General features: G+C 38.5%; 3 protein-coding genes across 6 annotated transcripts; 1 reads left to right on the forward strand and 2 right to left on the reverse strand.

Annotated features, from left to right (window-relative positions):
• The first annotated feature begins 3,073 nt into the window (after positions 1-3,073).
• On the forward strand, positions 3,074-7,838 carry cmpy (crimpy). Its single transcript, XM_017167721.3, has 5 exons — positions 3,074-3,384; positions 4,570-4,700; positions 6,685-6,881; positions 7,175-7,302; positions 7,402-7,838. The coding sequence occupies exons 1-5, from the start codon at positions 3,089-3,091 to the stop codon at positions 7,418-7,420; spliced, it is 771 nt and encodes a 256-aa protein (XP_017023210.1). The 5' UTR covers positions 3,074-3,088; the 3' UTR covers positions 7,421-7,838.
• LOC108075317 (uncharacterized) lies at positions 5,146-6,582 on the reverse strand. 4 transcript variants are annotated; one of them, XM_070285961.1, is made up of 3 exons: positions 6,420-6,582; positions 6,052-6,366; positions 5,146-5,470 (listed from the first exon to the last, which is right to left on the reverse strand). In XM_070285961.1, the coding sequence occupies exons 1-3, from the start codon at positions 6,480-6,482 to the stop codon at positions 5,357-5,359; spliced, it is 492 nt and encodes a 163-aa protein (XP_070142062.1). In that variant the 5' UTR covers positions 6,483-6,582; the 3' UTR covers positions 5,146-5,356. The 4 variants fall into 4 exon arrangements, with proteins under 4 accessions (XP_070142062.1, XP_017023212.1, XP_070142064.1 ...); XM_017167723.3 differs by having other exon boundaries at positions 5,146-5,525; positions 6,420-6,571; XM_070285963.1 differs by having other exon boundaries at positions 5,146-5,525; positions 6,052-6,263; positions 6,325-6,543.
• A 629-nt stretch (positions 7,839-8,467) lies between the features above and the next one.
• LOC108074991 (uncharacterized) lies at positions 8,468-9,119 on the reverse strand. The gene is made up of 3 exons (XM_070285036.1): positions 9,060-9,119; positions 8,689-9,009; positions 8,468-8,623 (listed from the first exon to the last, which is right to left on the reverse strand). The coding sequence occupies exons 1-3, from the start codon at positions 9,117-9,119 to the stop codon at positions 8,468-8,470; spliced, it is 537 nt and encodes a 178-aa protein (XP_070141137.1).
• Between the last annotated feature and the right edge of the window lie 17,236 nt (positions 9,120-26,355).

Below are 26,355 nucleotides of genomic sequence, written 5' to 3' on the forward strand. Positions count from 1 at the left end.
TAACAAACTTTGAGAAACAATGTTTTTTTATTTCCCAACCTTTGTGGCACTTATCTGACTTATACAAATTAGGTATCTTATTGGTTTGTTATGTATTTTAATTTATAAATTGTTTTGTTTTAAAATTGTCTGTTATATTTCGCCAGCATATTCAGAATTTCCACTGTTTTCGGTCTCTTTTCAGGCTCCACTTTTAAGAAGGTGGGACAAAATTCAATAACAAGGCCAAAGATCCTTACAAAATCTTCAACAAGGACTTTTATAAAACAATAAGAAGGTAAATAAATAATAATAACTTAATTTTTCTACTCGAAAAAACCAAAAGAATATGTTAAATTAATAAAATATCCCACTGTAAGCAACTAAATATTTTAGGTTAAATATTTCGTCCCTTTTTTTTGCTTTCTAAGGCACTACAATAAGTGGCAGTCTTCCATGTCTCAGTCTTATTTAATAACAGATTTATTTAATCAAACAAAAAAACCCCCCAAAAAAATAGGGAAATTTTCGCCAAAAAACCCCACTTATTTTATTTCGAATTCTCCGCCTGCATAAACCCAAAAATTCGAGCGTAGTACGTGAGTCCTTCGCCTGTTGTGTCTGATAACTCTGCCTTCCAGGCTCAGCAGCCTCGACGCATGCTCGGTGAGAGAAAATACTGGGATATCCTTCGGAACGGAAGGAGAGAAGAGGTGCTAGCCGAATATATCCCCACATCGGAGCGATATGTGTCGGTTCCTCTAACTGGCAAAAGGTCTATGCAACGACAGCGGCAGCAGGTTAGTTCAGTCTCTTGCCTTAAATGGCCGCGTGCGGCAGACAAAAGCGCATGAAAAATTCATAGGAATTCGGCGGAACCGAAAGTTTAGCGGAAAAGGACTTCTCGACTGTGACTGTGACAGTGACAACAACAAGTAACCGAGGCACTACAGCATATATAGCTAGTCTTAAACGTCTATCGTTAGGTGTAACGAGGTGTGTGTCCCAGTGTATATGTTTTGTGTGTGTCCTGTGCGGGAAAGCCATGGCTTTCTGTTTGTGTTAGTGCCGTTGTTATAAAAACACAACAAAAATTGAATGCCAAATTGAAAGTGGTTGACAGGCAACTGAAAAAACCAACAACAACAACAAAAACAACAACAATGGCAATAGCAATAATGTCGAGTGTCCTTTTGGCCAAGGCAAAGTGAAAGCAATACTCGTTCGAAGAAGAAAAAAACAAATAGAGAAATATATACAAAAAAAATTCGCAATACGGCATTGCCAAAAGTTTATTATTTTTCCATTGATTTCGAGGCGAATAAACTGCGCAACAATTTCGAAAATATATTGGACTAGGTTATGGGTGGGTTTTCTGTTTGGGCGTCAAGTAAATTAAAGTGGAGTGGGTGCCACAGGACGACATCAAACGTTTAAATACAAATTAGTTGGGCATGTGTGCCAGCGCAATTTGATTTCACATCCGAGCCCCTCGTCGTTCAACAACAGTGTTGGATTTTCACCAACTTTTACGGCATGTGGCACACTTTTGGAGATTCGTTCAAATTAATTTCTGAAGTTTTTGCCTTTGGTTCGGTTTTTTTGTGGGTATTCTTCTTTTTTTTCACTCTCCTTTTCTGATTTGTGGTGTGTTTGGCCGCGAGTTCATTTTCCAGTCTCTGGTTTTTGGCCCTGACCGCACGTTTGGTTAATTAAGCCGTCGAAGTTCGAGGGGTTTGAGATTTGTAGCCGATCAGGTTGATGCTGATTAAAGCCAAATGCAAGATGATGATTAAGAGCAAGGTCGTCGGCGGGGAAAGTTGAATGGGAAAACTTAAATTGGCCAGAAAAGTTTTGCGGCCAGTAAAGTTTGTCTCCAAAAATTGCTTTTTAATTTAAATCAGCTCAAGTTACCATACTTACAAGATTTCCTAAAGTCATTAAAAAACATTTATCCAGGGAATATAAAAGGGAATAATAAATGTGGCATTTTATGAGTCATAAAATGTTTTCTTTCTTTCTTTTTCTGACCCTTGTGCAAAGGATTTAACAAGTTTATGACCTAAATTATTGAACGACATATTGAAATTGGTTTTCAATTGTTTATATATATATAATTATATCAATTTCCACAACTTTGTAAATTCCATAAATAAACCATTGATTCCAAAAATAACACAAAAGTCGACGCGATTGTTGAAAATACTGTCAGAGTACGTATAATTTTTTTGAGTTTTATGTAAATCTGATTTATTTATTTTGCATATTCGCTTGGTATTTTATTTTTGGAATGCATTCCCAGTTGGATTAAACGAGAAAATGTCACCGTTTTGTGGGTCATTTCAATTTTCCCACAGGAATTTTTGATTTTATAACCAATTTTTTTTGCCACTGGAAAGTAGGCAACAGAAATGAATTTAAAATGAAATGAGACAGAACGGAAAAAATCGGAGGAAAAGCGTAAAGCGAAAGGAAATCTCAATCCAAAAGAATCTCCATCTGAAGCAGAAAATAATAAATAAATTCAAAAGTAGGCTGAAAATGTATTGCACCATTTTGTTGGGTTAATAAAACTCCAATATCGTACAACTGAATTAATGATTCCACCGTTTCGGGGACATTTCAATTTGCCGAACCTGAACCCGGGTAGTGCCCAATTTACTAATTTATGGCCCAAATGCGTAGAGCAATTTGCTGCGACGCCTAAAAGTAGGCAACGCGAATGAAATTTTAATGAAATTAGAAGGCGGCCCACCGATTTCCGCACAAAAACTTTTCAATTGTAAAATGCCCGCCAATTCAGGGAATATTCCGGAGCGTAGTTAATGGCATTTTAATCATTTAAGAATGCTCTGGCTCTGTTTATTTTTGTTGTTGTTGTATTTTTGCAGTCACCATGCAAATTGCCTGCGCTGGCCCCGGACACCGGACCCGCACTCGAACCCGCACCCAGTATCCTGACCAGGGACAGCAGGACTCGTCCTCGACATCGTCTTCATCATCATCATCATCATCTTCAGCGCCATTGAAGGCAGTGGAACGCATAGTCGGAACGACTGGGGCGCAATAAAAATTGCCTATAAACTGGCAGAACTCTGAGGGGGCTGCCATGGAAGGACAGGACACAAGGACAAAGACTTGGCCGGGACGAGGAGAGCAGAAGCAGAAGCACAACAAAGCCAAACTTCCGCTCAGGATGCGCCAGAACGGAAGCTATTTCGGCCGCCTGAACGTGAGCCTGCTGCTCATCTACTTGTGGTGCTATCTGCTCCTGATAATGGCAGCATCTGGCGGCAGCAACCATGTGGTGAACGGCCTCAAATGCTATTGCAATCCGAAGGAGTGCGACGTAATCCGCTCGCCCGACTGCCCTGGCAAAGGACTCATGCTCTGGGATCCTTGCAAGTAAGTAGCAGCTCAGCTTTAGAGGAGGTCCCTCCTTCGTCAATTAAATTGATATTTTCCGGTATGCTTAATGGGCGGGGAGGCGCCCTCCAGCCTTGCTCTGCCCTCTCATAAATACCACGTTATTTTTATTGCCGAAATAAAAAGAATAAACGGATATTAGCTGTAATTTCGTTCTTTTTATTTGAATATTTTTATTGCGTGAATTATCTTTGTGTTGTTTTTTTATTGATATTTTTGTTAGGATTTTGGTTAGTTGAGTTTTTTATAGGAATTAGTGATGTGTTTGTTATTAAATAAATTATAATAGATGCAGCTTTTAATTTCAGCATATTAATCTCAAAAGAAATAAAAAATACAATTAATAAATAAAGAATTCATATTATATAGGTTATTTTAAACAAAATTATACATAACTCTTGTTTTGGTTATTGCGGCAATTACCACATATTTGTTTTAGATTATTAATCATAAATTATATTTGTATCGATATCGTTTTACTATTTAATTACAGCCAAAAAATTGTTTCTTACCAAAAAGCAATTTATATTCCTGTGGCTTAGTTCGAATTATCCAATTATTAAAAGCACGTTTGGCAAGGAATTTATTATTCATAATTTAATTTATTTTAACATTAAACAAGGCTTCCAGAAACTAATTAGCAAACAATTAAATAAAATGCAAACGTTAATTGCATCGAATAGTAACCATAATTACATATTGTTCGTGGTGAATAAATATTACAATTTCTTTTATAATTTCCTTTAAAATCTATATAGTTAATCCTCAATTTCTGTGAGTGCTATAAGCAGTCTCAGCACTTTGATTTTTCAAGCGTTTCACGGACCGTTTAATTATTGAATTATTTATAAATAAGACTTATAATATTATCTAAATAATTGGCAATGATATAATTAAGAATGCCAAAGTCTCATTTCGGTTCCAGTCTTATGCCAATCGTGAGTCACGTACTGCTTAGGCATTCACATCAGGCGCCCCCGGACACCCCACATCACAATACCGACTAGAGTGTTAACTAATTGTTTACGCTTATCGGAGCCGAGACGGCATCGAATCGAATCAATTACTACTGGGATTCATTCCGATTCCGTTGCCATTACTATTCCAAGGCTTATGCTTATGGCTTATATATATATCTCTGTCCTACGTTCAAACTATTCACAGATGTTGTCGCATATGCGCCAAAACTCTGGGCGAATCCTGCGGCGGCCCGGGCGGATTTTCCGGTCAATGTGAGCCGCCCCTGCAGTGTGTGACCAAGCTGCCCATTAGCAGCGGATTGGGCGTGTGCATGGGTAAGTCGATACATATACACTATATGCCACACGTTGAAAAATATTTAACATTCACAAATATAAGACACATGAACTTAAATGTACAAAAGTCGCTGGGCGGGTGTAAAATCCTTGCTCTCTGGTTGCTCTTTTACGGAATATTGCTTTAATATTTAATAAGCAGAATGTTAAGTAAAAGGCACATACTTATAACACGGGAGTATGTTTTTATTTAGGATATAATTTAAATATTTTTTGGGGGGAACGATCTTACTTGTTGGTCTCTTCTAGACGAAGGTTTCTTACCTTCTTAGAGAATTTTAGAGAGTCTAAAGAAACCTTGAAAAGTAATTAAAAATATTTACAATAAAAGAAAAATAAAACCAGTCATGTTTAAATCTTGGTTGCATTTGACTTAAATATTTTAATAAGTATAATTAAATATTTACAATATAAAAAGCTTAGAGAAGAGTAAATATTCTGTCTATAAATATTTTAGCAGTTCCATTTGATAATATAACATATAAAAATATAAATATATATATAAAATACAATTCATATAAATTAAAAGAGACCCCCAACCGGCTTTTTCCGTGTATTATTATGATTATATACAAAAAGAGATGAACGGCGAGCGGGTTATGGTTATGGAGAGAATTCGTATTTAGTCGCATCCATTATGCATTAACATCACGTATTATAGACCACAGTGCCCTCGAACAGTATGTCCGCAGCCAGTTGGGATCGCGTGAGGAGTTTGAGGCGGATTTGCCATTTCGATTGCGGAACTCCTGGCGGGAATTCGTCCAAATTAAATGTATAGTTGCGGATCTCGTACAGTTTTCCCTGCATAATTTGTTGCCATCAATTTGGTTTTTGTGTGTAATCGGGTTTTGAGGGAATTAATGCGGCCCAAAGCGGCCGTGCGGCAATTTGTGTTGAAAATTGAAAATGAGAAATGGAAAATGGTAAATGGTAAATGCTAAATGAAATAGCAACAGCCGAATGCTGTTCAAATTTAACTATGTAGTTTTCCTCGCACAACACAAAATGTTGACAAATATTTGCTTTTAGTTATTGAAAGCTGTTTCCCCAAGGAAAATATTTGACTTTCTCATATTCTGGACGGGGAACAAGTTTCTACAAAACAAACGGAAGTTGTATTTCGTTAAATAGACTTGTTGTCATCGAAACATATTTGATTTTCCCCTCAAGTTTAGGTTCAATTTTGTCTTTGATTTCAAGTTAAACTGCGTTTTGTAAAGGGAATTTAGCCAATATAATTGAAAGAATATTTTTTAAACATTTTTGAAAGGAAAGTGCTGGTATTTACAAATATAAAACAATAGTTTTTATATATTTCCACACTCACCTGCAGCACAGGACAATGCTTGGGTATATTACTCACAGACCTAAACCTCTTGAGCAATCGGTCAAGGAAATTGTTATAGTGCTTGGCCTCCAAATACTTGCAACCATCCATCTTTAGATCGGCCACATTCATGCGGCTCTTATCCTTTTTCAGCAAGTCAAAAGTAGTGCGCATTTCAAACTGGTGGATAGTTTCATTTAAACTAAATTGGGCTGATGCCACGGGATTCCGTTGTCGATGAAGTTGGCAATTCAAAAAGTTTAGTTTGCTCACCGGTCGGCAGACCAGATTTTGTAGAATAATGTCATAATTATTCTATGGTTGCAATGGGGTTAAAATAATCGTTGAAGAGTCGAAAAACAACAGACCTTGGCCAGTCCCAGTTGCAGCTGCGGAAAAACTAAAATGAGAATTGCAACGCGAATAAACATTGTGTCAAACTAAACGGAAAAATGTAAATGGGTTGGGCTTAAATAAGCTGCCACTAATTTAAAATAAACGCCTCCATAATCGCTGTTAATGCGTTCCGGAATCAAAGGTTATTTTTTGGGGTTTAATGAACATTTAATATGGGAGATTATTACGCAACAGTGAGTCCTGTGTGGTGTTAATAACATTATTTTTGTTACGCAGATTTGCAGCACCTGACCGCCCTGACCTACAGTCAGCAGGATAATTGCACCGACAGCGAGTCGATTGTCCTGCAGCCGGGCTGCGAGATCACCAACAAGCGATGCCAGTGCTGGCCCACCATGAGGACCTGTCTCAGTGAACTGACCAGCGATGGAGGATCAGTCAGCGACTCTAGCTGGCATTTCAAGAACCTAGAGGTGGGTGTGAAAACTTGAAAGAAATTTTAATTACTTTGAAGAGCTGTGTCAATTTAATACTTCATTTTAATGTAATTTGAAGGCTTAAAGTATGCTCAATTATTTTTAAACATTTTACTTATAAATGTTTATATTAAATATACAATGATTTATTTAATGAATGAGAGCAACAACTCTTGGCACGCCTGATAATAATCTTAAAAACATTGCCCACATTTAATCACTTTTTAAGTCAATTTTAAATAACTTTTAATATCTCTCTTAATGCTAAAAATGTGATTATAATTTTGCAGGACTGCCAGTTAAATTTGCAAAATCTCATTAAGCTTGAACTAGAATTCGATGAAGACTACAAAATCTCACCGAGCAAATTCACATACAAAAAGCTGCGCAGAAAGCGGAAATCGTTAAGAAAGCGAATGTAAGTATTAAATAATTAAAGGTCATTAAATCTTAAATGAAAAAATCTTAATTAAAAAATAATTAAATTTATTTCTAATAAAAATCATATCTTTCACAGCATAATCTTGAACGATTGAGGAATCAATGTGCCATTGGAATTATCCTCTTTCTCAGCTCTCAACTCAATAAAACCAAAAGGAAAATCTTGTACAGAATAGTATGCTTACTTCTAACTAATAATATGGCTATTATAAATAACATATATATATATAAAAAAGAACATATACATATATACAAGAGGACGAATACATATGAGAAATAAACCAAATTGTATGTATCCCAAGACATTTGTTACTTTATGGTTTTTAAAAAGTGCGCAAACGTATGTATACATTTGCAGTTTCTATTCCTAAAGACCCCACAAAAGAATAAAATACAAATACAATAAATAAATGAAAACATTTTAAGAATGTTGTTGCTTTACAAAAAAAAAAAACCAAAAGAGAAACAAAAACAGAACTAATACAAAATGTGTGCAAAATGTTGGTATTTAAGCGTAAGCCAAGCCATTCAATAAACAATAATGCCGAAAGACAAATTTTTGCTATAGTGAAAAAAGCATCGAAAATATATAAGTGGCTAGAAAAAAATGAGAGTTGTTTTATTTTAATTTTAGGGAATTTTGAATCTGTAAATTTAATTAAATTTTTAAAATTATATGTTTTTGTAGCAAACTTCTGGGATGTGTATAACAGTTGAAATTATTTTGTAAATCAGAGTAAAGTATGCTTCAATATTTTACAGATAAAGTATCTGTAAAAAACGAAATGTAAAAACAGTGTAGAATTATCAAATGATGTAAACTAGCAGCAGATGTCGCTCTGTGAAATGTATAGTAAAGGTTGGTGACTGCGGTGACAGGGTCTATCAGTGTTTTATCTCTTTGTTTTTAAGTTTAAAAATTATTTTAAAAAATTTACTTTCTTAAAATATAATTTCCATGTTTTTATTTTCCCTAGAAATGTATATAAAGCCTTTAAAATTGTTTAAATATGCTTGTACATTATCTATTTCATGATTTGTGTATCCTTAGAAAGTCATTTTACAATTTATGCTCAACTCTATATACAAAGATATTTAATTAATTTATTGTTATTATTTAGACGTTCCATAACCCTTAAGTATTAGGTTTTATAGACCACACTGCCGTCGAATATTATAGTTATAATTAGGTCAGATCGCCTCAGCAGTTTTAAACGCATTTGCCACTTAGCCTGCGGAGCTCCAGGTGGAAACTCATCCGCAATGAAAGTATAGTTGCGGATCTCGAACATTTTTCCCTGCAGAATTAAAAAAATTAAATTTTTACAAATTTTTAAATCGATTTTTTCCACAAAGAACTCACCTTCTCAACGGGACAATTGTTTGGAATATTGCTGACAGTTTTCAGTCTCTTGAACAATTTGCCAATGATATTGTTTTGATACATGGATCCCAAATACTTGCAGCCATCCATCTTGATATCGGCGATATTCATGCGGGTTTTATCCTTTTTGAACAGATCAAAGGTACAGTGCATGTCGAAGTGGTTAATGGTTTCGTTCAACATAAATTGGGCCGCTACTACGGGACTTCGTTGTCGCAAAAGTTTGCACTCCAAGAAGCTGACGTATTTTTTAGCCGGCAGAATGCATTCGACGTTGTGTATGATAATGTCATAGTTATTCTAACGAAAGAAATTAGTTAAAAGGGTTTTATGAGGCCTTAACACCAGACCTTGGCCAAACCAAGTAGCAGCGGAAAAACTAGAACGAAGATGACAGCGCGGATAAACATTCTGTTGAACTAAATGGAACAAATTGTGATGAGTGCGGTTTATATAGACCGCGAGTAATTTATTTACTAATTACTAAACATTAAAAGGTGATTAATCTGCACTTAATATGACGGTTAATACGCAATACGTTTTTATATATATTTTAAATCGATTTCGTTGCTAATAACTTACTTCAAAGTACGCAAATATGCGATATAGAGATTATATAAACCCCTGACTCACATCTGTCTCCCCTTGAGAACCTTCAGAACTACCATCTGAATAATAACACAAAAGGCAAGCGAGTTGAAAACCCTCTTTTGCCCCCAAAAATCGACCATTGATGGCAGCAGTCGAGTGGGGTCAGTTCTTCAAAAGATCAAAGATACACTTTGGCGCTTAAGTGTTTTCCCGCCACTCGGCGACTCCATCGCCAGCCATCAGCTGAAGGAGTTTGAGATATTTGTTTCGCTTTTCGAATTGAGTTGTTATACATTTTTCCGTGGCTCCTCTCCGCGGCACTCGAGTTCGTTAGGCACCTTAGTGGAGCAAACAAAAGCAATTAGACGGCGTCATCTGACAGCCTCAATGGAATAGTTTTGGCCGGCGGAGGAATGCCTGCTGTAGCGTTTATCGATCGCCCCTGATGGGATGTTCAACTGCCAATGAGGCTGCGATGAATAAAAAGTACAAAAAAAAAAAAAACTATATAATAAAAATAAGAAATCTCTAGACTATAGAGGGGGGGCCACCGTGTCCAGGGGGGAGGGGCAGAACAAAAGAGCTTGAGTGCGGAGGAGTGAGGTGTTAAAAATTCTACCCTTTATGCTCTTATTATGATTTGACTCGCTGCTTGCGTACTTTTGATGGACATTTACGATATGAAAAACCTCTCTCTCTCATTGTGCACCGGGAAAAATTAGTTGTAAATATAAATAATGGGTGTAAAAGTTTATATTTTAGTTTATTCAAGTTGAAATCGTTACAAGAAATATTTTTATTTTATTTTTAAATACATTTTTGGGGCTTTTTTTACTACAAGTATTTTTATAAAATTATATTTAATATTTTATATATTTGTCGGAGATATCCGTTATTTAATTTAACCGTAGTCGAGCCAGCGAGTTCTGTTCGCCTGCGCAGTCAAATCGAATCTGTCATCACGCCACTTTTCCTGTGGCCCTTTCACCTTTTCTTACTTTTCACTCAGATGTCATTCCTAGACAATCTCAAGCTGTCTCTCTCATTCTCTCCTATTGTTGCGACAGACGAACAGACCTCACTCAGTAACACTCCTGTTACCGACTCAACTGTCATTGCGCCTGCGCGCCAGCGACACCTACAGGGCTACCAATACCTGAGCATGCCGAATAACTCTGTTGCCATAGCAACAAGCTTTCCAAATTTGCACTTAGCAACCAACTCGCCGACACGGCCATCCTGACAATTCACGCGTCCTCGCGTGACGTGTCTTCTAATAGCTCTAAACATAACTGTCATTTATCATTCTCTCTTTTTTCTCTCTTTGGTCTCAACTTAACATTTCATTTTATCTGTTTTATTCATGTCAAATAAGCTTTACTTTTATTTCTTCTCGCCACTTCATTCTCTTCTCGTACCAAATCTGTATCTTCTTTCTCTGCTCGTACCACAACTCTTACTCAACATCTCTTCATCAATTTATACAGGCTCTTGCTGCACACTTTGCAACGCTCACACGCACCTCTTGCGTCACGGTCTCTCTGGACCCTCACAGCCTTATAAATGATTCCACCAACGAGTGCCTCAGTCGGCGATCTCTCGCTTACACTTCTAGTGTCTTCAAATGTTAGTTTGGCAGGATAACCTTTCGAAACCATAGAGTACAAGCTCTTTTCGTATTTCAAAAGGCTCCGCTTCACATATTCTGACCATAGGAATAAAGTAGGCCCCGTTTCATGTGATCCGACACGGCCTTCCTGACAAATCACACGTCCTCGTGTGTTAACTTTAAATCACAGTATTCTAAAATTTCGGTACTCGTTACATTTTATTGTCAACAAACATTTCATTAATTTTCTAAACATAAGTATTGAGGCATTTAGACAAAATAAGCATCTTGGTTTCATGATAACATAACAAATTACATCTTCATTTTAATCATAATTTACAATTCAGACTTCTCTAATTACATAGCTTTATCAACTGGTGTATTTCCTTTTACACCCACATACTGACCCCCGCCATAACAATTCCTTCTGTTATGGTGCGGTCTCCACTGACCCCCGCCATAACAATTCCTTCTGTTATGGTGCGGTCTCCACTGACCCCCGCCATAACAATTCCTTCTGTTATGGTGCGGTCTCCACTGACCCCCGCCATAACAATTCCTTCTGTTATGGTGCGGTCTCCACTGACCCCCGCCATAACAATTCCTTCTGTTATGGTGCGGTCTTTATATCCCCTCTTGGGATTCCAAGGCATCAACCGTGCCATCCATATCATCATTCCCCACATGGGAATCAGACGCATCTCCACTTGAGTCGTCTAAATCTTTATCAATCAACGTGATTGCTTATTTGTCTATTTGGCAATGCCCTCAAAAACTCATGCGCATACTTATAAGTTCTTTTGCTTGTTAAGGATTTTAAAATGTACCGATTTCCATCTTCATTTCTTTATCTCTTTCTTTCTCCTCTCTCTCATTCGTAACAATTTCAATTTCCAATTTATCCATTTTAAGTTAATCTTGCCTTAACAAAATTGTGCTCTTACTTCCATAATTTTACCGAACCGGCATAACGTAACTTTAAATTTCTCTTTCTTTATACTTTTCTCTGTGTCATGTGGTGGTATCAAGCCCAAAGGGTGGGTCCGATTGGCATCTCTTAAGGGCTTGCATTGGTTGCACTACTAACTGTGCAGTTCGCCGCAAGTTGCACCCCGCCAAGAGCATCTTCCCATCACCTCTGCGGTCCTGGTATCCAGCCAGATGACTACTTTACAACTTTACACATGATACAATTTTCAACAATCTTTAAACTTAGTCATTTCCAACAATTCTGATAAATATTGCTGAGTCTATTTTTTCCAATCCAAACACATAACGGATTTATAACCTTGATTAATAACTATCCAACAAAATTTAAGGGACACTACTGGCAGATAACATTGCCTCACACCTCTCTGTATTCTTTAAAATCCCTCTTCGTAACTCAAGTTAATTTCAATTATTTTTAGTTGTTTATATACCAATAAATCCTGAATCCTGAAGTTGATCAGTCGGTCATTTGAGATTTCCATTCTAAGTTCAGACGTTTTTCTGTCAATTTATTTTTATTTATCGGAGTTAAATCAGTCATGTGAATTCTGGACACAAAAAGAATTCCACAATTGCCTTGCGCTTTCTCTTCCTCTACTCTATGATGCACTTCAGTTAATTTTTTTTTTGTTTAGAAATGATTACATCTGCAATAAGTATAGACTACAAACTCTCATCTGAGCAAACAATGCCAAAAATGTCAGAATAATTGCACGCCAACCAATATTTCCAATTCATACAAAGGCTACTTGGACTCCACAAGACACATAGTTCTACCAATATATCCACCAACATAAGGGTCTCCATTAATTAGGTGTATTAGCATTGGACCATATCCACAAGAGCTTATATCTGTTTCAAATTTGATCAGATGTTTCGAACCCACAAATAACGATTACAGGCTCATTTGTAATAATATTAAAAACGTTCGTTCCAATTTCTGAATATCGTCATTTCACTTATAGATACTTGAAGCCGAAGAATCTGTCTCATGATCTGAGAAAATCGAGGCACACGTTTTTGAAAATAAGGCACCAATTCAATAAATGGTCTTACGACGGTCTCTTAATTGCACCGATTAAAAGGACGGACCTTTAACGTAAGGATTTTCTAGGAATTGGGTCTGATTTCTCCACCGCACACCTCATAGCTCAGATACTGCGTAGTAGGTTCAAGAAACCCACATTTGGTAACGTTAAATGGCAACTCTGGTACAGTCAACACATTTAATACAACCTTCAGCCTTCGGAAAGCCTTTTCTTCCGAGTTTGCCATGATTAACATGCATCTATGTAAACTATCGCAAATAATCATGATAAATTCCAAACGCCTTAACAATTGCATGATGAAGGTAGAAGATGCACTCTTCAAACCAAACGGCACGGCAGACCAAACAGACGGCAACTCGTAATTTTTTTAAATTAATTATTTTTCAACAGAAACATTTTTCCTTCACAGGGTCTGACATAAGCGGCAAAGGCCACTGTCCGAAACCATTTTCGAATATTGCTTCCGATAGTCTAAGCACAACCTATCGTAGCACAGGGCTCGCCAATGGGAAGGCAGATGTGCAAACAACACTGCAATCAAACACATCTCTATTCCCATCTTTTAGCCAATTCAGCTCCCAAATCAAAGAATAATTGGAAAGGGCTCACCCGATACTGTCACTGTTGAATCACACAAATCAACTCGCTTCTACATGCAGCTGATGCTGCCGCTCGCAGCCGCTGATACCCATCTCGTGCACACAGATGCAATGTGACCACCGTTATCACGCCTGAAGTGCGTCACTCCAGCTCTCCGCACTTCAGCCGCAGTTCCGCCAGTGTGCTGTTGTTGTTGTCTTCCATTCTTCCCCAAATTTTCTGGCCGACACTGATGACACTTGCAACCGTCCGGCTCAACACGCGACCAGTGCATTTGACTGCCTATCACGACTCCGGTGTCTCGCACCACGCGGCTGCGCAAGCCTTCGATGCGCCACTGAATTTAATATCGACCGAAAATCACTTTATCAGAATGCCCGCGAGGCTATGGTGAATCCCACTTCTGATGTCGGAGATATCCGTTATTTAATTTAACCGTAGTCGAGCCAGCGAGTTCTGTTCGCCTGCGCAGTCAAATCGAATCTGTCATCACGCCACTTTTCCTGTGGCCCTTTCACCTTTTCTTACTTTTCACTCAGATGTCATTCCTAGACAATCTCAAGCTGTCTCTCTCATTCTCTCCTATTGTTGCGACAGACGAACAGACCTCACTCAGTAACACTCCTGTTACCGACTCAACTGTCATTGCGCCTGCGCGCCAGCGACACCTACAGGGCTACCAATACCTGAGCATGCCGAATAACTCTGTTGCCATAGCAACAAGCTTTCCAAATTTGCACTTAGCAACCAACTCGCCGACATATTTTAAATATTTTTTATTATACTTTTATGAAGTAATAATTAAGATATTAAGACAAAATCAAGCTTATTTTGAATTTGAACCAAAAAAAGTAGGAAAAACTATATCTATTGATTTCTTGATTTTGAAGATACATTGTTTCAAATATTTTTTTTTTTTTTTAATTTTATTTATTTATTATTTGTAAAGTAACTAAGATATTAAAACTAATTTTATTTTATTTATAATAAACTTTTATTTTAAACACCATTAATAGAACTCCAAATGTATTTTCTTTATTTCCAACAGATATTTGACTTAGAAGATACATTATTTTTTCCAGTTTTGATGTGTGCGTGGATCTTTTTATATATCTTTTCAGCTTTTGTCTCACTTGTTTGACAAGCGATGCGTACAAATCAAAGCAGGAATCCAGAGTCAGAGCCCCGAGCGGCGGCTAGTCCCCGGGTCCCCCGAGTCTCTTGTTTGATTAATAGCCGCACAATTGATATGTTAAGTGGTAAATTACGCCATTGGCACGCAAATGTATCTTGGAGATACATGCATGCGCCTGTGTATAGCAAATTGTTGTTTGTTTAAGGCGCCGCTATGGATCGAGATAAAAATCTTTGGAGCTGCGATCTCGGGGCTCTGGATAGGCGGAGCCTAAAGTGCGTAAAGTGATTTAATTTTGAATGGACGTCAGAGAAAGTTTATCAAACACACTCACTCACTCACTCGCACACACACAATTATTCAATTATTTGGTTGACTTTTCCCCCCGCATTTTATGGGGAATGGAAAAGCTTGGCATTTTACAAGGTTCGTTGGCTTAAATTAAAAGCCATTAGTCTACTTTTAACACGCTTTCAGGGAGTCGGGTCCGCTGGTCGTTGTTTTTATGGTCCCGTTTATATGTTTAAATAAAACGAAATACAAAACCGAAGCGAACAAAAAATCCATTAAAGCCTTTTTTGTATATTAGAAAAGCGAAACAATGGGGAGGGAGTTCGATTGATGTCATTAAATTTTTGCCACGCCATAAAATTCATCGACTTTGCTGTCGTTTGTTGTTGTTTTATTGAAAAGCCGCGCATAGAAGTGTTATAAAAATCATTTAAAAGCCGAGATTGCCGTAGATTTGACGAGTTTTTTCGTTTTGTTTTAACCGCACGAAGACCGAAGCCTTCGCTCATGCTCAACTAAAATGATTTAATTTCGAAACGTGCCTGGCAAATTTTATGATCAATTTTCGCTTTAAATATAGATTGAATGCCGTTTTCGCATTATTTAAATGTGACTTTGGATTATATATTCTTCGATTCTTTTGTTTTTGTCTTGCTGCGGATATCATGTGACGAGGCCTGCCAGCCTTATTGGAATTCCAAAATGTGATGGAGGGAAGGGAGTAGCTCTTGATGATCGACAATCGATTGAAATATTGTACATTTTATGGATTTGATTTACGATATTTTAATAGAACCATGATTTACGGCGGGCGGAGATGGAGTATATAATAAATATTTAGGAATAAACTTAGGGGTTTAATTTATAACTGGAACTAGAATTATTTCTAGAGAGAAAAATATATAGAGCATGAAGTTTGTTATAAAAATGTTAATTTTATTTAAATAAATATAGTAAATATTATAATTGCTTAACAAATTATATTTTTCATTAGCAATTTCCCCCCTTTACAACTCATTTAGACCATCTACCGCCCCCTCAAGAGCATCAATCTTCTTTGGCTAATTTCCTTCTGATCTGATTCAATTGTCTGGCCATCAATGTTGATGGAGTTCACTTCATTTCCATTTCTATTGAGGCATTGATGATCTGTGGCTCGGTTTGTTTGCCTCATAAATAAACTGTGGCAAATTCTCTAAGCCAACTCGCTGAAGTCCCATAAATTATGTGGCGAAAACCAGCAACAACTGCGGCCACAGCGCGCACCGTGTGGTTGTTGTGTCATTTTCTTGGCGCGCTTAATAAACTACACACACTTTATGCGATCTGTGTTGTTGGGAGCCTGCCGATTGCTGTTATATGATTTCATATATCATCGGAGCCACGGAGGATCCTCGCTCCTCTGACTCCCCCTGCTCCACCTCGAACGGTGTGTTCAGAATGCGCAGGCGTGCAGCATTTAGTTCAGCCTGTCGACTCTCCGATTCTCCGTTCTTCTGGCCAGATTCCTCCCCTTCTCCAGCTTGTTTGTATATATATATATATATTTTCTTTTTTTGTATGATAACATTTTATTGTCCGCTTTATAAATTATTGGCGTTTGCCGTGGCCGTCCGGACGGGATGGGATCGGAATGGGAATGGGAATATCGGGGCAAAAAGTATCCTTTTACGTTGTGCATTTTTTGGTATGCAACATGTGTCCAAATTTGTGCAGCGTTCAAATAAATACCAAGGGAAAATGCAAAGGTTTTGCTTATGATACCCTGTAAATTTCCAATAAAATCTTTGTCTTTAGAAAATATATATTTAAAGTATTTATAAATAGAAAAGTATCTATTTATTTACAATTTCTTACAATTTAATTTAGGGATTTTGTGTTAGAAATAAAAGAGTATTTAAATCATAAAATTATATATTTAAAATTTGAATTTAATTCAAAGATATGCCAAGAAATGTGCAACTTTAAGAATCCTTTTAATATTTTATAATGGTTTTATGGGCATATAATATACTTTTTATATGTTTATATAATCATTTATTTATGTATTTTCCTAGGTATCCTCGTGGTCCATTCCTTACCCCTTTAATACCAACAAACCGACTTGATTTTATAATTCCTCTTGGTTTTTTCTCTGGTCTGCTGTTGAGTCTGCGCGTGTTTTGGCCTTTTAGGGCGCCTTTGGCCCTAAAACAGACAATTGAGTGTAGTGTGAAAGTTGCTTTAAATACTCTCAGAATCGGAATTGGAATCAGAATCGGTATCGATCCGAAGGCGATGCTGCTGACGACTTGGGCCAAATCAAACCATTTATGTCTGGCTCTTGCGACACATTTATCATCGTCAAGCAACAAAACCCACCTGCACCTGTCTGCTGTTCGTGGAATATCAAAGGGGGGAGACTCGGAGCTGAGATCTTTAATTATACATTATACGAGGCACACCCGCTGGGCCTGAGTATGGGGTTCCACGTCCCAGACTTTGCTTCTAACTGGAGCCCCCGTAATGAGCTCGATTTCTACACTGTTATAGAGGAAAACCGAAAAGCCACGTATAAATTGGGAGCAGGAGCAACAAGATCTCTGTCTGGCATCTCAGGCATCCCATTCTATCCTTCAGATTCCCGGATATATATGTGCAGAGGATCGTTGCGCTCTGATCAATCGAAATGATATAATTATGGGCAAGACTAAAGGGCGGCTGTGTGTAAATTGATATCAACAAATTACGCGAAAATATTTCAAAAATATTAACGAATGCGAATGATATAATGATGAGATGATGGATGTTAAGAGCACTGAAAGAAATTCATTTTTGGTGATGTTTAAAACCGGGAAATATAGGGATAACTAATTGAAGAGGATTATAAATTGGTTTAATAAAATAATACATTTTAGTTCGATTTTATTTATACAGAAATATATTTTATGGTCTTAAAGGGTAATTAGTTAAAACTTAAGTAATTTTTAGTAATTTTTTTTAATTTCAAAACTAAGACAAAATGGCTATAAACATATAAAAAATATTGTTTTGGCTAAAGTTATAATAAAAAACTTTAAAAAATTTGTTTATTTATTAAAAATCATTTCATCTCTGAAGAAATCCCCAAGACAAAAATATTCTAACAAATTTTCTTTCAGTGTCCCATATTCACCCTAATTATGCCCAATTTAAAAAGGGTTAATTAAGGCACAAAACGCATTTCGTGTCCTGCCTCCGCCAATGGAGAGCGTTATTAATATGCGACATTTTTGATATCTTTTTGCCCAGCAGAATGCGCCGGACTCACTCTCATTGGGAAGAGGAGCAATAATTACATACAGCATTTGTCATAACACCAGATATGGACATCCGATGCTGTTGCGCCGGGCGCGAAACCTTCGAGCCCAGTTAAGGGGAGAGAAGAAAAAAAAAAAACACAGCAGACAAAGGACTCTTTTGGACCCGGCCAAGATCTCCGAACTATGCGACAAATGTAAGCGGGACAAAAAAATAAATGGAAAGATGATATAAAGAGGTAGCCAAGGAAAAATTGTAAATATCATCATCATTGGTCGCTGGGCATTTTATAAATAAAACAAAATCATAAATGCAGCACTCGGATCGGCTGGGATCTTGGGTGCTATATAATAATTACAGTCAGCATTCGCATTCGCATTCACATTCGCCGTCGCCGTCGCTTCGCATTGGAATTCGGAGCATTGTGTCATATTTAATACAGAAATTTTAATTAAACATAATTTGTAAGGAGTGCACGTTGGTACATTCTGATTGCTCCCGGCGATAGCCCGACTTGGTATCGGAATAGAGTAATTTATGGCATTTTATGGTTTGGCCATAACTTGTCTATCATCCGTTGGAATTTCACTTTGATCTTGGATCGGAACGTGTGAGAAGTGGGTTCCGAGTGGCCAGTATAGGTGACAAATGGGTGGCTTGATTGCTCTATTTTGATATAGATTTTCCTACTTAATATCGACCATTATGGGGGTCACCTTCTGTGGAGCTACCATTGAAGAAGATCTTAAACAATGGCTAGATGCAACCCAAATTCAATTCCAAATCGATTCTGCGGTGATTATTCAAATGATTTAACTAGTTCACCGCATTTGACCCTTCCTCAAGTTCACAGAAAAAACAGGGGCCCAACCCCGAAAAAGCAAAGGCCGCCACGGCTTCCTAAGGTTGCAGCTCCGGAAAATGCCCACCGAAATCGTAGGAGTCCACGTAGTGCCCCCGGGCTATTTGACTGACTGACTCTGACTCCGACTCTGACTGTGACTCTGACTGTGACTCTGACTACGACTGCATTACATTTGGCAAGACAACAATGGGCCTTTTTTTTCGGCGGCGTTGGGCGTTTTTATTTTTACAGATATTGTTTACAATTTTCCAGGTCCAGTACCCAGAGCTGTGCCCTCTCATTGTTGGAGCAAAGGCTGTGGCAAATGCTGAATCTGTAGCTGTAGCTGGAGCTGGAGCTGCTCCAATCATCATTTCGTAGATATTCGCTTGGTGATATATTTTGGGTGAGCGCTTCCGGCAAATCGGAGCCAGTGAAAGGTCAAGTTGTGGCCAAGAAAAGCAGCCGGAGCCAGCGGAAAACTGCTGCCCAGGGAGCTGTGTGCCATTGGAATGGGATTGCGAATCAGAGATACAGGAAAGGGTCGTTATGTGAAGTCTCTTCTTTAACTGAAAGTGTTGAAAAAAATGTATAAGCAATAAAAGTATTTTAACTGTGTTATAAAACACTTAAGCCCTGATTAAAATATTTATTTTTAAATATTTATTGGGCTTATAATAATGAAATAAATTGAATTTAGAAGTAAATAGAATTTACTAGAATTTTAAAAGGTGTCTTTAGTGATGGAGGCTCCACTGTGCTTCGTGTGGCATCGAAATAAACAAATCAAAGTGAGCCAATGTGCGCCTTCTTTCCTCTTCTCCTTGTTGCTGTGCTGAATCTTGTGGTATGTGCTCAATTTTCCATAACATATTTGATCGCTGCGATCTTTGCAATCGCCTCTGACTTTCCACTTTTCCCTTTGTTCGCGGCTTTTGTTCGTGTGTGAGAAAAACTTATCGAATCGTGGCTATCGTTTCGGGGATTTTTGGGTTTGGATTCGGATTCGGATTCGGACGCGGGGTTCAAATTAAGCCAGGTGACCACGGGGCCAACGAGCTGACAAACCTCTGCTCTCTTGGAATGCCTTCTCGCACACGAAGATGATCTCCCTTGTGGCACATACTATATGGTGTATATATAGTGCTTGACAGCCTCCAGATAAACCACATTCGAGATCATTAATTGCCGATCTTTTCGCTCCAAAAAACTGCCCGCCGCCAGTAGGATTCGGCTGGGGATGGTGTCTCGGGGATTGGGTCTTGGGCATGGGAAAGCGCGCTTGGGCGAAGATCATTCAACTCCCACAGACACCCACACCCACACGGCACAAATGGCACACAATCCAGCAGACATCAAACAATGATCACGAGTACTGCCCTCCGCACTCCTCCTTCCTCCTCGGTGGTGCTGTTTTATTTATCTTTTTTCCCCCCTTTTTTACTGTATTTTTTGGCGGCGGTGCGGGTGCGGTTGCCTTTGCCTTTGAGCCTGAGTGTTTGGCTTTGAGTTTGACTTTGCTTTTGGGCCAGATCGATGCTGGCCGGCTGCTTGATGATAGCCTGCGACTATGACTCGCCTTGGCCTGGCTTTGAATTTTTGTTCACTGCAAGAAATGTATATTTAAATAAATAAGGAAAAGAAATAATGAGTTTTCAATGATTCGAATTAAAAACCATTATAAATATTCATCTAAAATATATATACTTCTTTATTTCCTAATATCTTGTAATATAATGTCTTTAGAAACTCTGGGACTTCTTGGTAAATAAGATTTCTTAATCATTTAAATTTAACTTTCCATTAACTTTTGAATTCTTTCCAGTGTATTTGCCTTTTCCCCATTGATCGGTCTTGGGCCTGGGTCTCGTCCCCCAAGGGCCTTTCGATTGAACTTGTTCCACATTTTGATTGTAATGCTGCTGGAGAAAAGAGCGGCAAGACAAATATGATTTTCAATTGCCGCGATCGCGATCGCTTTCACAAGATTTGCATTCCACTTTGCATTGGCAACTCCCCCTTCTTTTGGCCATTAAACACTTGGCCAGAAGTCAGAGTTCAACTGGGTTCGATTCGATTTCCTTTTTGCTCCGCTTTGGCTCATTAAAACGTCACTCCAGTTGGGGATATTGCCATTGCCACAAATCAAAATATTTATGGCCAGCTTTAACCTAATGAGTGGCGGTACGAAATGCTCGATTTACCACCCAAGACGGCTATAGTAGATGCACCGCATAAATAGCCACAAAGTGTGTCGTAAAAGCGTCCAAAGTGATCATCAAAATGTTACTCTTTTGGGGGAAGGACAACATTCGGGGGGAGGATTGGGGGATCTTGGCACTGGGGGCCACCTGCCTGGAGGCGCAGCAGCCCCAGTTTATCAGGCCCAGTTCCCTGTACAAAATGCTATGCAAATTTGGTTTTTATTTACTGGCGGCTGCCAGAACAAGTGCAAAAGCCTCTGACTTGGTTTTTCCATTCCCAGGTGGTCTGGCAGTGAGAGAAATTTCAAGAGGGAATATAGGGGAAATTATTCATTTAAATAAATCTTATTGTTTGATTTGTATTTTCTATTAATTTAATTTTGGGAGGAGCTACTATATAAAATATATTTCTTTTAGAAATAATGAATATTCTTAAAAAAATTAATCTATATTTTCCCGTGCATCTGATTCTCCCAAACCCACAGGCATACCCTCTTGCACCCATCCTGTTGCGGTGTCCATTCTGCACCATTTACCAAGAGTCAACTCTGGATTTTATGTGTGTTTGGCATTTGCAAAATGCGTTCGCATGCACATTTGAATCAATCGCTGACTCAGATTGGTTTCGTCTTCGTCTTGGCCGTTTTTTATGACGATCGTGGACCGGTTGGGGGATCGGCGGATGCAAGATGCTTTTGAACTGCACTGATATCGCTCCGATTTGACATTTAGCATCGCTAATTCATGCGAAATCACCCGAGGATTATGTTCATAAGCACACATTACGATTACACGTTTATTATAATTTAGGAGTTTACAGTCCGATCTGGGATCGGATCGAGTCCGGCGACCAGCAGACCACCAGTTGTGGTCTTGGGAAAGTCGCTAGTCGCTGACAAAGACACTTCCCAGGCGACGAACTGAGATCACTTAGTGCTGAATCTCTGAGATACGAGATGCGTTTTCTTGTTTTTACGACTCACAGATGACCTGGAAAGGCACTGGGAAAGGAAAGAGTTTGCCAAATGGACCAAATTGTTAAATGGAGGCGGCTAGATAAGGGAGTTCGAGTGGCCGGACGTGGACTCTGGAGAAAGTAAGCGGCGATGGGCAGATCTAGGGAAACTTTCAAGTACTTTGGAGATGGATTTTGACTTTTTAATTCTTCCTTTAAAGGGTTACAGCTCCTTTATATATGCTGGTTTTGCCTTTATTTTCGTCATTATAGTTTTCCTAGTTAGTCATGATCTATGCTGAACCACAACAGCAGGTGTATAACGATGCAAAGCCGCAAAAGAATACGAATTTTAAAGCTTTTTCAAGTTCGATGCGCTCGTTTGTGACATGTGCGCGGTTCCACCAATCAAGGTACAAAGCCTGAGAGAAGGGAACCTGGAGAGGAAAGCCATATCCATATCCATATCCAACGATGGGGAGCAGCTCCACTGCAGCGACTGTCTCCGCACTAATTGAGCATTTAAATGCAGCGTAATTACTTCTCTAACACCTTCATCAGAGGCAACCGTCAACGGGCCGCCTTTGATGCGCACTGCGAATTAGCATATAAATTGTCCCGTGTGAACATAAAATCAAATGACATGTGAGTTTGTCAAAAAAGCCAGCCTCAAAGTGCCGCTGGTGCAGACTGGCCAAGACGGCGAAACGGCAGAAGGCAGAGCCAGAAAGCAGAAAAGCTGGCGGAAGGACATGATAAGGTGGAAAAATCCAGTCATTAGCATAGCGAACGTGCAGCTAATTGGAAATGGAACAGATCAGCATGAATGAAGTGGGACCTGGGTCTCTGGGACGTTGACGATCCACCACCTTCATGGGAAATCGGTGGGCCGACGTAATCCCCTAAATTCTGGCCACCGGCGCCAGCCAGACGTCTTTATGGCCTATCGTGGGTCGTTGTGGTGCATTTTAAATCGGCCAAAGGGCACTCAATTAATTAACAGCACAACAGTTAGGACAAGAACACAAACCAAAGGTGTACAGAACAAAAAACATTTGTTGAATAATAAAAAAATATTAGTATATAATATATCTTTCTACAAAATCAGAAAAATTCAAAAGGTTTTATGGAATATTTATCTTTAAAAGTTGTGAGATTATCTTATGAGAATCAAGAGTTTTTTTGACTTAATGAATATATTTTAAAATAGTTTCATTAAAATGGGGTTGATCAACAATATTTTAGAACTTTTTCAGTGTTATAATAAATTTCCTACAGTATTATTTAAATTATTTAAATTCCCCATTGAGGTTTCTGATATTAGGCTTGGTTATAATTGATTTACAGTCCAATTGTGACAGGATGTTTTATTAAATATTTATTTATTCTTAAGTACTTTTACACACACGTCTTTACAATTTGTTCGCTCGAGTGACAGTGATCTCGCTGCACGTAGGCAGCTCTCTTCAACCCCGAAAACCAGTAGCGACGCTCTCTGAGAGAGAGAGTGTAACCTGCTCTCTCAGAGAGCGTAACTCATCGAATCGTGTGCCCAGACCCCACTTAATGCAATTGGCCTGCTACACAATAAAACTATAAATTTTATTTAAAACAAACCCTAATTTTCTCTGTGTGCATTAATCAATTTCATTCAACAGTTTTTAGCCGCGTCTATGAAGTGTGGGCGAGTTTTTTGACCCGTCGACGGGCAGGAAATGCAGTGCGTTCTGAATGCCAAGGCGTATTCCAAACGATCGTTCGATGGTCAATGGTCGACGATCGTTGGCAGCCCTTTCCCCGTCTCCCCACTCCCCCCCTCAGAGGGGCTGGGTATCGTTGCACAAATGCGCTTTGCATAATTGAGTACTTTTTGTACTCAACCTTAAGGCTAACGATGACGTTGACGACGACGTTGGCGCTGCTGCCGCTTTTGGGGGCGTTTTGCGGGCTGCACTTGTTGCCACAGAAGGCCAGAATGGCCCTTGCACTGTTCAAAAATACGTACTTGAAATTACCCATTTCAATTTCACCAAGTCACAATTAAAGGGCCTTACGAGAAATGAAATTTTTGTATACTTTTAATTAGCCCTTTTGACCCAAAGCACGACTGGTTTTTAGAATCGTTGGGAAATTCATATTTTTTAGCTCACAAATGTGAAAACTGATGGTTATTATGAAATATTTAGGGGAATTTAAATATATAAATATTAAATTAAATGTCTTACAAAGCAGACTTCATTTTTAAAACTAATTATATTTATTGAAATTATATAAAGAGAATATTAATATAAATAATAGATTATCCTTTTTTAAACCTTTATTTTCAGTGTATCCCCATAGAGGCAGAGAGCTCTGGAGGGTGGTGGGACCGGGAGCATCCGGTCAGAATTTTTATGGGCGATCATTAAAAACGATAAGTGAAATCATATTTACAATCAATGAAATATGTTTCCAGGAAACTAATGTGTGTGGGCACTGGACTTGTTGCAATTGTCTGGGAATCAAAGTTAGGTTTGATTATGGAACTGATCGTGCCAGAAATAGAAAATTAGTGGTCATAGAAAATACTTCCAGAAAATACACGTAAACTGAATACTTAAATCATGGTTTCCTTTCATAATTCAAATTCATATATGGGTTTAAAAATATACATCTTATAGCATTTATATAATTATAATGTTGTTACCATTCAGTAATATATAAGTCAAGTTAATAAACTACTAATTTATCCGTTTTATTTATGGAGATTATTTATGGAGAGAACACGAAATTTTCACAGAAGTCCCCGATCATTATTTTCCAGCTCTATTTTTGCTCCGCAATAATTATGATCTTATAGAGCCAAGGAACTCTGGTTTTGGGTATAACCAAAGTCATGTTGGCTTATCTCGGTTCGTAGTAACACCGATCTGGCAGGATCGATCAGGATGCTCAGTGAAGACAGGGAATTCCCCGCCAGGCCGTCCATTGACGGCGTTTTTTCCCAGTTAGCTTAACTTGCTTGCGGCTTAGATAGATTATCGAGCATTAGGCCAGGATTACGGCTCCGTGTTTATGCCAGGCAGTCACTCGGGGTGGTTCCTGCGTCCAGCCAGTGTCCTGCCAGTATCCTGCATTCCCGGCAACTTGTGCAATTTGCAAAAATTCCAAAGCCAGGATCCGATCAAACAAGTCCCCGAGTCGCCGGCCAGCGGCGGATTTAATTGAGATCAGCCAAGGGAAAGTGTGTGCGAGTGTGAAAAACCGCGAAACGCTTTGGAAAATTCACCGCATTTCCCGCCCGGCTGGAAATTCGATTGCCAAACCGCAGCCACAACTTCCGCTAGTTGGTTTTGCCCAGTCCCAGTCCCCGGAGCAGAGTTTAATCTCAAACATGTGGGTACTGGCCCTGGTACTGGAACTGGCTCCGAGTCACATTAACATATCGTTAGCGATCTCGCTGGTGATCCGTGGGAAGTTTGGCGTTGGTCCAAGCCAGACGGACCGAGCCGAGGCCTAAGGGAAACTCCAATGGAAAACTCAGAGATTTGGCCAAAGGCTTAAAAAGAATTCAGAGGAGAAATGCTTTAGCTGAAATCCTTGCTTGTAATTATTTGAAAACTATAATAAAATATTGATAGGGAGAATAGAGATATATATTTCAGACATCCCCAGGTAAAATCTAAGGTTTATCCAAAGGCTTAGCACAAATATTCTTCCGCTGTCATAATTGTAGCGTAATTATTATTAATGTTGTCACACTCGATTATAAATCTCATATTTGCCCAATGTCTTTGGTGACATTTCAACCCCTTTTTTTCCTCCCTGCCTTTGTTTGCCTCTAATAATCATATTTCGGAATTTGCATAATTTCATAATTCCAATACAATATCAATTGTCCGATCCAGTGATAAGCCACTGCCAAGCAGAATTCCCGCTGCGAGAATCAATAAACGCTGGCCATATATCAAATGCGATGAAGAATGCTAAACCATCGGAACGAGTTTTATTTTATATTATTTTTTTTTTTGGTTTAGGTGAGAAAGGAACAACGAAAGCGTAATGAAGACATTACCGAAACACAATTAAACAGAAGACATTTGTCAGTTTGAAACTGAAC

The sequence above is a fragment of the Drosophila kikkawai genome, chromosome 3L, assembly GCF_030179895.1.
Source record: "Drosophila kikkawai strain 14028-0561.14 chromosome 3L, DkikHiC1v2, whole genome shotgun sequence".
NCBI classification, from domain to species: domain Eukaryota; kingdom Metazoa; phylum Arthropoda; class Insecta; order Diptera; family Drosophilidae; genus Drosophila; species Drosophila kikkawai.

Coding starts and splice junctions, on each gene's coding strand:
- LOC108074991 (XM_070285036.1), bottom strand. CDS start 9,119: ATGTTTATCCGCGCTGTCATCTTCGTTCTAGTTTTTCCGCTGCTACTT. Junction 9,010..9,059: donor TGCTACTTGGTTTGGCCAAG/GTCTGGTGTTAA, acceptor TTCTTTCGTTAG/AATAACTATGACATTATCAT. Junction 8,624..8,688: donor ACAATTGTCCCGTTGAGAAG/GTGAGTTCTTTG, acceptor TTAATTCTGCAG/GGAAAAATGTTCGAGATCCG.
- LOC108075317 (XM_017167723.3), bottom strand. CDS start 6,482: ATGTTTATTCGCGTTGCAATTCTCATTTTAGTTTTTCCGCAGCTGCAA. Junction 6,367..6,419: donor TGCAACTGGGACTGGCCAAG/GTCTGTTGTTTT, acceptor TTGCAACCATAG/AATAATTATGACATTATTCT. Junction 5,526..6,051: donor AGCATTGTCCTGTGCTGCAG/GTGAGTGTGGAA, acceptor CAAATTATGCAG/GGAAAACTGTACGAGATCCG.
- cmpy (XM_017167721.3), top strand. CDS start 3,089: ATGGAAGGACAGGACACAAGGACAAAGACTTGGCCGGGACGAGGAGAG. Junction 4,701..6,684: donor CGGATTGGGCGTGTGCATGG/GTAAGTCGATAC, acceptor TTTGTTACGCAG/ATTTGCAGCACCTGACCGCC. Junction 6,882..7,174: donor GGCATTTCAAGAACCTAGAG/GTGGGTGTGAAA, acceptor ATAATTTTGCAG/GACTGCCAGTTAAATTTGCA.